General features: G+C 39.3%; 1 protein-coding gene across 2 annotated transcripts in view; it reads left to right on the top strand.

Moving 5' to 3' along the window:
- Positions 1-224: 224 nt before the first annotated feature.
- Positions 225-10,255, top strand: part of QSER1 (glutamine and serine rich 1) — a 29,334-nt gene continuing 19,303 nt past the window's right edge. The window contains exons 1-3 of one of the 2 annotated variants that reach the window (XM_026850766.1): positions 225-333; positions 1,606-1,770; positions 5,065-8,769. In XM_026850766.1, the coding sequence (XP_026706567.1) occupies positions 1,632-1,770; positions 5,065-8,769 (3,844 nt within the window). In that variant the 5' untranslated portion in view covers positions 225-333; positions 1,606-1,631. Of the gene's footprint in view, positions 334-1,605; positions 1,771-2,763; positions 3,039-5,064; positions 8,770-10,255 lie in introns of those variants that run through there. The other variant, XM_026850765.1, reaches the window with a different exon arrangement.

Here is a 10,255-nt window from a genome sequence, read left to right as displayed (position 1 = left end):
CCCCCCCCCCCCCCCCCCCCATTGTTTGGTTAGGTTTTGTAGTACTTTTTTTATCTGCTTAACATTTTTAATGGTGTCCTAGCACAAGCACATCTGTCAGATCTTGGGTTTGTGTTTTCTTTTGTTTCTGCCACTTTTTGGCTTGTGGTTGGGATTTCATAGTTGCACTTTGTTTCTATAGCTGTGTATTTTTGTTAATAATGTTTAATTTCTTCCTTAGCTTAAGCTATGGAGGAGGACATTCATCACATTCAGAAACAGATCTTCTTCACAGACAGACATACACAGCTTCTCATCAGCTTCCTGGATACTCTACTACACACCATCCTACTGGTAACTGTCCATATCATGAGATTACAGCTTAAATAACTAAAGAAAAAACCCAAACCTGTTACGTAATTTAGATTCAAGTTGATGAATTTTATGATCAGACAGAGTTTGTCATGTAGGTGGTATTAGAAAAGCTGAGTTTGTAGTTGAAAGTTAACAGTTGTTAGCTTTTATCAGAATGTTTTAAATAGAAAGGAAAATAGAAGAGGGGGGCTTATGCTTAGTTACTTATTGTTGGTTTTTAAAGAAATTGCATTTATTCTTTAAAATACAGCTCTTCAGAATTTGGCCTATGCATAAGGGCCAAATGTTAAGTACACCTCAAAGCCAGCTGCAGAAATCATGCCAATTCTTTTAGACTAGAGCACATAGCAAAACTAATGCAAGTTGGAACACGCTGTTGCTAGTACCTACATGTGCAAACTAAGACGCAGTGCTGGGGGAAATGTTGAACATTTACGTTAAATATAGTAGCAGGTGAGGCTGTGTTACATCTGCATCAGGATCTTGTCTGTGATCCTGCTGATATCCTGTCTCCATGTCAGAAGATAGGGCATGACCTCTTCATGCTCGATTTGCAACCCAGTTTTTAAGGAAAGATATTTGAGCTCATGTGCTGGCTGGAATCTGCAGTCTCTTGGCCAGGTGCTCGATCAGAATGGTGGAGGATCAGAACTGCAGGGAATGTTTCAGGGTGCAGACCCTGCAGTCTCGATACAATCTCAGTTACTCAAAACTCTGGATCTCTATAGTGCTTCCCGTTGAGTCCCCTGCCATTGAAATGTGTGAGCAACAGGGAACACACAAAGGTGTTTGTTGAAACGGGGAATGTAACCTAAACCCCTTGTCTTGTGCCAGTCCTACAGAGAAGTCCAAACTGCTACAAGCTGCCCAAAGGGAGAAAAGATTGATACGGAGAAATTGAACCCATTTCAGAAAGAATTCTGAATGTTTAAACAGTTCATGTTAAAAAACTGAAACGCTGAATCTTCATGTGAAGGGAGAATTTTATTGGTGTACCTAAATACTGTTCTTAAGCGTCATGTTTGATGTACATTTAATAGTAGATTTTAAAATGTATACTCAAGTTCCAGTTTACAGTGGCAACGCTAAAACAGTTAAACACTGAAAAATCAATGTGCTTTAATAATACTGCTGATGTTTCATAGGTTATTTTTAGTGAATTATGAATGCATATCCTTGTTATTTGATTGAGCTTCTTGTAAGTTCATCTGAATTGTCTGTTTTGTTCCATTTCCCTCCACCCTCATCTAGGTCTTTCAGGAATATTTGATACCAGTATGCACAGTGCTGGAAGTAACACTAAGGAAACTTCTTCAGTTATGAATTTTCTCTCTGCTATTGAGTCTCGTACTGCTCAGGCAGTCTCTTCAGGATCTACCCTTTTACCACAATTCAGGGCTCCTTCCTGGCAGACAGGTGAAAAATTTCTCTTGAAATTAAATTTTGTCATGATTATGTTGAATGTTTGGGAGAATTTGAAACAAAAATATCCTCGCTAACTGAAAAGGCTACATATCCTCTACCTCTTTTCCATCTTGATATTTAAAAGTCTCAAAATCAATGAAACTGTATTAGCAGAAGAATTATGTTAGGAGATGAGTGAAATGAGCAGAAGTTCTAATTGTTTAGAAGAAATTGAGATGTATCGGTTACTATTTTGTCTAATGAGTCAAATTTATTCTCCAGCTTTGGAATTAGTGTCACTAACACCGTAAGCATATTCAGGTAGACTCCCTGTACACCCTAGCAGATCTTTCATTCTCAAACTCTGTTCACTGTCATAGTTCTTCTGTAATATTACTACTAAAAGTCTATGGATAACTTTAGTCCCTTTGTACACAGAAGTAATGAGCAAGGCATTCTCAAAAAGAAGGTCTGAGGTGCATGTCTCATGGAAATAAGTCAACTAATTTACAAATAAACAAACATGCTGTCTTTTCTGGCAGACTGACTGCCTTCTGTAAACTTCCCCCATCTGTCAAGCCTTCTGTGCAGAGCAGGAAACTTTGCATATTTTGAGCATGCTGTGGACAGCCACACCAAGATAAGTGTTGCTACTGCATCTGTGGGTAGCTTCAAGTTATGGTTAATTTTATGTAGTGATTATGCAGCTGTGCAGTGAATCAGATCTATTCACTGATGCGACAGAAAACGTTTGGGTGGTTATTTTTTCCTTTGGTGGGATGGTTTTCCACTGTATTGACAAGCTGATCTGTGTCTCGGTGCAGCTGTATGATCACTGCTTCTGATTTAGGGAGAAGGCATAAGGTAGGAAGAAGGAAGAGCTGAACAATCCTTGTGTTGACAGTTTGCACTTGGTCTATTAAGTGTAATGTGCAGCTGCATTCCGTGAAGAGCTACTCAAAGGAGTTGAGAAGAGAGAGTGTGGCTTTTTATTCACCATGGACAAAAGCAGATATGTGGGAGCACAGATGAAGACACACACTGTTAGTCTGTCAATATCTTAATATAAGTCAGTGGTGTTTAGAGTTGTGATTTGACCCATCCTCACATCAGATTGTCAGCTAGGAAGAAATCTTTTTTTCTCTTCGTCCTAGCATTTTCTCCATTGCAGCCTGCCTAACAGTGAATTGTGAAGAATGGGGAGACATGCTGTGGGTCGGGTTTGATGTTGATACCAGTGATTGAGAGACTTCTCAGTACTCATTACTAAGAACTCATCAGTAAGCCCATTTTCAATATTACCAGTTCTCTGAGCTTTCTGTTGTCCTTTAATACTTTTGCTGCTTTTCTGTGTCCCTCAATCCTCCCAAGTGTCTTTTGAGAGCTTTGTCTTCTACAAACATTTTGATGAGGGAAAATAAGTGCTCTTTGCTCCTCAAGGTGAGCTTTCTTTACAAGTGTTTTTTACTTTGGGTTTTTCTCTGACCCTGCAACTGCTGATTCTGGGGGGAAAAGAGAGTAACAGTGTGTTTGTTATGTTGTCCTACCAAGTCTTCCTTTGATATATGTGGGATGTGTTTACTGGTGTTCTGATTTCTTAGGGTGGGGGGGGTGTTTATGCACACAACTTACTACCTTTGCTATACTTTTTGTCTGCTCCTCTACAAAAATAAAACCCAGCAGTTCTGCCATAATAGTGCTTCTCTGACTGGCTCTTGTCTGATGTAATGAGTTACCTATGTGGTAAGAGGGGCTTTAATTTATGGCGGAGAAGGGAAGAATACAGGTTAGATGAGAAATTTAGCATATGCAATTAAAATAGGTATAAATTCTTCCCCTTTGATGCTTTCAGAGGCCCCTACCTTTGTTTTAGTGGTAGGGATCAGAGTAGCAGAGAATCCAGTTGTACGTGATCTTGCAGTTTTTAGGATGGGGGAAAAAAGCATTAAAACACTGCATATGCTTTCTTACTCAGAAAGACCTTATTGTTGACTAACAAGAAAAATACTTTAACATTCCTTCAGTATCACATCTCTTCATATCAGTTTGTCTTGAACTGAAAGGGAGAAACAAAGACTTTCTTTCGCAGCTTCATCTGAAACTTCCAAACCAATTGTGTGATTAAGTTGCAATCACTTTAAGAGGACTTCGTACATTTTAAAGTGAAAATTTTTTTTTAACTGAAGTATTTGTCTCAAAGCAAGCTTTATTTACTGAGCTTTCTTATTTATTCTTAAATGATTTGAAGCTAAAAGCTGTTTTAAGTATCCAAGAAGAACTGTAAAAGGTCAAATTATACGAGTGATTTTTCAGATTTGCCTACTGTTGTAAATTTCCCAGGGAAAGCTGATTCCTTTACAGATTCCTTTACAAGAAGTTTAAGCCTCTCAGAATAAACTTATCTTCACTTTCATTCATAGACTTTGGAAACAGTACACAAACTTCACCAGTACCTGCAGGTTACAGAGTGAAAAAGCCCTGGATGTTATGGATCACTGCTGTAAGCCCCAAAGCTTGCAAGGGAATTTCACACTCCTGTTTCAGTTGGAGTAGTATATTCTGTTGAGAAATCATGTTTAAGCCAGGATGTCATACCAATATCCAGATGTGAATAAGTAGTATTATACTTTTCAGTTGGGTAGTTGCTGTCTGTGGATATTTTGGACTCTCACTTTAGAAAGCGTACAAATAATACTCTTTGTGTCGAAAGTCAAAGCCCTCATTTAAGAAACAGAGATTGCAAAGTGTGTAGGCCATTAGCTATGTCACTGTAAACTCTGAAATGTTTCACATAAAGGGAGTTATAAAAGTATTGGTGAGAGTAAATGCAGGAGATGGAATTGCTCCTTTAACTGTGTATGCATTACAATTGGTAAGGTGTTATTTTGCCTTTTAACTGTATATTAAAGGTGTCCAGGGCTTTTGATGAGTTGCCCTCTACAATGAACTTTCTAAACTGAAATAAAAACTAATCAAGAGCCTTCAGTTTCAAAGCAGAGTAAATCTTGTACAATTTTTTTATTCACAATTTGCATCTTAAGGGTATGAGTGTTTTCCCTCAGCAGTTCACTGTAGGTATAGAATTTGGAATTCTTAAAAAACCTGCACTTCCAGTTTGAAAATTACCCACAATAAGTACCTCCCTTTATATGGTTTTGTTGAAAAGGGTGGTGATTGTAAAGAAGGTTATGTTGTAAATGCTGTAAGATCTTATAATTAAATGAATCCTAGAAAAGCAGAGTGTTGTAACTTGTAAATTTCCCTTATGCTCATTTTCCCTTCTTGTTTTGTTTTTGTTTTCTCCAGGTATGCATTCCTCAACAGCCACAGAACTTTTTGTTACTGGAGCTTTGCCAACCTCTGGAACGTTTCCACCAACATCTGCTTTATCAGCATATCAGCATCCCAACACTTTCAGCAGTAGAAACTTTGCTACTACCCCTTCTCTTACTCTTCAAGATACTACCTTCAGTGCTACGTCAAATGGTCTCTTAACTACTCATGATCCTTTATTACAGATTAAAACATCACAAGGCACTGTTCCAACTGCTTTGACATTTGATCGCCTAGGCAGTTCTGTTTTAAGTACCAGTATACCACCTCAGTCATCAACATACCGTTCTGCTCAAGAATCTGCACCCCATCTTTTGCAACCTCAATTTAGTTTGTTGCCTTCAACCCTTGGAGGAGCTCAGCAGGTTTCTCAGGCGTATAGCACATCTGTCTTTACTGGTTCCACTGCTTCTATTGATAGAGCACTTCAGCGAGAATGTAGTGTTATTAAACACCATCAGCGGCCTTCAAGTACTCAGTCTGTTCAGGCTCAACTGACTGTTTCACAGCATTCCTTACACAGCTATTTAACAAGTACAAGTGGAGTTAATTTTCAGGATACGTCTAGGCATTCAGCATTATCCTGCAGTCCAGTTGGAGATGTTACTCAGGTGAGCAATGGAGGACCACAGCAGAAGACTTCTCAAGTCACAGTGGAACTTGCTCAGTCGTACACATCTGCAATCCCATCGCCTGGTTTTCCATCTGCTTCCACAGCAAAAGTGAAAAACTGTTCTACAAAGCAGCCTCCAAGGTCAACGAAGACCCCCAAACCGCAAAGTGTAGCTCCCACTGTGCAGACACAAAGCTATGCCAAAACTGCACAAAACCAGAGTTCTGTCATCACAGGCCAAGCACAGATCTATTCTACAGCGCAGCTCCCAAGCCTCTTGTCAGTCAGCCAGTCCCAGAACTACGTATCATCACAGGCTCAGAATGTGCCACCTGTCAGTCACTCACAGGATTTCTCATCCAACAAGGTTGAGAAGCTGCCCTCACTGTATAAAACGTTGACTTTTTCCGGGCAATCGCAAACTATTACTTCTGATAGTCAAACGCTAAGTTACTCCTCAGAGGAACAGGTGTTGACTTCTGTTCCAAATGAGAACTACTCTGGCCAAACGAGGGAACTTTCTTCAGTCAGCCAATCTCAGAGCTACTCTTCTAGTCACTCTCAGGGTTTATCTCCAGTTAGCCAATCCCAAGTTAGTTTTTCATCTCAATCACAAGTTTTATCAGCTGTTAGTCCTTCAGAAAGCTATTCTTCAGGGCAGTCTTTAACATTAACATCACCTTCTCTTTCCTTTAATGCTTCCCCTCGGATACAAACTCTTCCAGCCTCAAGTCCCAATCAGAGCTATATTTCTTTACACTCTTCTCAGAACTCTCAGTCACAAGAATCCTCTTGTCCGCAGTCTCAAAAGTTTTTGCCGTCTGTCCAGTCTCCCCCTTTTGCATCCCCAGCTCATTCACAGACACTGCAGAACAACAGGCCTTCCTCGGAGACAAAGTCCTATGTTAAAAGGAAGTCTGACTCTAATGTGTATGCCTCATCAAAACAAGAGGAGGAGTTATCAATGCAGGATATGCAGGCATTGCAACAGCAAGCTACTCTTGACTCTTCCACTCAAAGGCTAGCTGATGAGGAAATCGGTGCTCAGGATGCATCCTATAGGGTCTCAAAAGCAGATGACAGATACTCTCAAAGTGTAATCAGAAGTAACTCTCGTCTTGAAGATCAGGTCGTTGGACTTACTCTTCAAGGAACAAAAAAAGATGAAAGAATGGTCCATTCTGTGGAACAGCTTTCCCAACATATCGGCCATATCACTAGTCTAAGCCATGATATCAAAAAGACAGCTAATTTAATGCAAACAACACAAGTAAATGTGAGTGCTAAAGAACTAAACCAGCAACATTCTCTTATGCATAAGGTACATGAAAGTAAAGCTCAAGAACAGCAAGGCCAAGTTATTAGTACACCATCACAGGTTCAACCTCACACTTTAAGACATGGTCATCAGCTGTGTTTGCCCAGTGCACAGGTACTTCTGGAGTCAGCCTGTGACTTGCAGATTCTTCATCAGTCAATACTGCAGTCGGGTTTAGGACAGGCAAAGGCATCACCGCAAGTGCAAAGAATACAGAGTCCTCAACAGGTGACACATCCATTCCTTCAGATGGACGGTCATATTATTCAAAGCAATGGTGGCCATTCTCAGCAACAGCTTCATAGTCAGAATTCAGAAGTAATGAAAATGGACATTTCCGAGGCCTCAAAACCACTACAGCAACATTTGACAACAAAAGATCATTTCACTCAGACAAATCAACATGATTCAAAAAATCAGTTTGTTTCTCTTAGTTCAATATGTTTCCCAGAATCTATACTTCTCAGTGATGAGAGGAATATATTATCAAACGTAGATGACATCTTAGCAGCAACAGCAGCAGCCTGTGGAGTGACACCATCTGACTTTGCTAAATCAGCTGCTAATGAAGAGGATATCCAATCTGTTGAAAATAGTGAGGAGTCTAAAGCACAGTTCCGATCAATGGATGTAAGACATGTGTCTTCTGGTTTCAGTGCCTCGCCTACTGTAGTTGGAAAGCCAGCGAGCATAAGTAATATTTCTCTGAATGGAGGCCAAATTACTATAAATCTTACACCAGTATCAACGATACAGACAAAAACTGTGAACCTCGATCAACACCACATTGAAACTTCTGATCAAAGTGTACCAACAAGAATGACCTCTCCCACCCTTGGCCCTGGTCAAGAGCAAGAACAAGGGGCTGTTCCAGTTAAGAAACAATCTAGCATCAGTCATGAATCTGAAGAAGATAATGATGCTTCTGCTGATGGTACACTGAACGCAAGAGACACAGAATTTATTTCAAGCGGTAAGAGTCTAAGTGAAGAAAGTGCTGCTTCAGAGAATGATTTTAATATGGGTGGTGATGATGGTACAGTAGTAGGTAACCAGACAAAAGGTCCATTGCAGCCACTATCTGTGCCCCAAAGTGGAGATGGAACCATTAGTAGAACTGAAGAAGAATGCCAAGATTTAACTCAAGGGAACCTTCAGAAGAAAAAAAGCAAAGGAAAAAGCCAAAACAAAAATGCTGCAGAAGATGACAGTGCAATTCAGAAACAGGTAAAAAGAAGTGGACAGTGTAAACGTCAAAATTCAAGAGGAAATGACTCATGTTTGACATACTCTTCTCCTGTTTCTGAAAGTTGTTATGATACTTACCAGCATCAGGAAAGAATGAGGCAAAAAATTAAAGAAGTTGAAGAAAAGCAACCTGAAGTCAAAACAGGATTTATTGCATCTTTTTTAGACTTTCTAAAGTCTGGGCCTAGGCAACAGTTTTCGGCTCCAGCTGTACGAATGCCAAACAGGACTAGGCGACCAGTTACTCAGATAGTTCGTGCCCCTTGTCTACAGTCCTCTGCAAAGCCTCAGCCAGCAGCAGCAGCACCTGTAGCTGCTGAGGTTAGTGGAGAAAGTCCAACCAAAAAAGTTGATGAAGAACTTAAGAAAAATTTAGAAACGTTGCCTTCATTTTCTTCTGATGAAGATGATTCTGTGGGGGGTAACCATGATCTTCAGAAGAGCATCTGTACTGCGTTGTCAGCCCTGGATGTTACATCTGATAGAAAGAACAAATCAGGTAAAACAGTTACTACGAGTGCATATGTTGAAGGAGATTTCTGTAGCTGATGGGGGGAAAAAAATAAAGAATAATTTTAGCTATCTTCAGTTCAGGTAAAGGGTTTGATTGGTTTTAAACACAGCCATAATCAAGAATTCTGTTCAAAAGGTGTGTTGATTGTGAACTAAACTAGTGTTTTCCACAATTAGAAAATATGTAGATAAACTTTTTCATGCTACTTAAATGGGACTTCTCTAATGCCAAAAAAATATTTTGGCCCAGAATTGGAATAATGTGTCTGTTTTCTTCTCTGGCTTAGAATACTAAATATGATTTTCATCTGGAAACCTCAACAAACCATTGTGTCAGAGATTTTAGATCTATTTTTTAAAAAACCCAAACTATCAAGAGAATGTTAATAATTACCATCAGCAGAGGTTAAGCTCTTCCTAGGTAGAGTTAAACATGCACTTTCTGTGATAAGAGTTGCACAGAATATGTGCAAATTTTTGCACTTGTAAACTGGGCACTGGTTTGGTTGGTCTTGGCCAAGATGGGAGTAATTTGATTTCAGCCATATTAATCAGGATGGTTGTAGCTCCCTGTTGATACATTGCCAGCAAAAGAACAAAATCTGGGAAGGGTTGTTTAGTGCAGGGAGGGGCAGGCAGCAACCACTGATCATGGTAGTAGTTAGTTTTCCACACACTTTTCAGTTTCACTTGTATTACATCTATGCTGTACGTTGGTGTTCGTAGCTTTTGACTGACGCTGCTTTGTTTTGGAAGTATTTTCAACATACGGCGTATTTTTGCATTGATAGACATTTTTAGTGAAGTCTCTTTTCTCTGATAAACAATTAAAAACTATCCAGCCAATCGCATAACTGTACTAATTCAAGAGAAATACCATTACCTTCCAAAATAATCACAGGGAGAAAATGAAACATTTCTTAAACTCTTCTCAGGACCCACGACCCATAGGCTGATTCTTAACAGAATAGCATTAAGTATTTTTTCTCTCTTTAGATTAAAGGAGAGAGGGACATTTTTTCCTCTCTAGGTGTGACATGATTTACTGAAAAACACATAGCACAGTTGAACTTGAATTGTAATAATCAGACCAAAATACCAGAAAAAAAATGCAGAATACGTGCTACGCTAAACAATACTTTATCTTAATTATTGTTCTGTTTTCTTCTGTCGATATTTCTGTTAAATTATGTTCATGCGTTTTGGAAAGGTTGTTACAGAAGATGAAGTTCCTCATGTGTCTTTCAGTTGAATGTGTATTTTAAACAAGAAAGCAGTGACTTTTTTTTTTTTTCCCCTCAGAAAGCTAAAATGTGGACAGTGCCATGGTGTGAACTTCTTGCTGAAGCTTGTTAGTTTTAATAAGCCATGCTCTGTGTACAACTTCCTAAGGAAGTATTTCAAAGGTGTTTGTTGGGTGGGCGTTTTCATTAGTGGTTTATTTGCAGTGATTTCTTTTACAATGTTATTGT

The sequence above is a fragment of the Athene cunicularia genome (genome assembly GCF_003259725.1).
Source record: "Athene cunicularia isolate RWA chromosome 5 unlocalized genomic scaffold, athCun1 chr5_part3, whole genome shotgun sequence".
Taxonomy (NCBI): Eukaryota; Metazoa; Chordata; class Aves; order Strigiformes; family Strigidae; genus Athene; species Athene cunicularia.
Note: the sequence above shows the minus strand (reverse complement) of the source record. Positions and strands in the feature narration are given on the sequence as shown.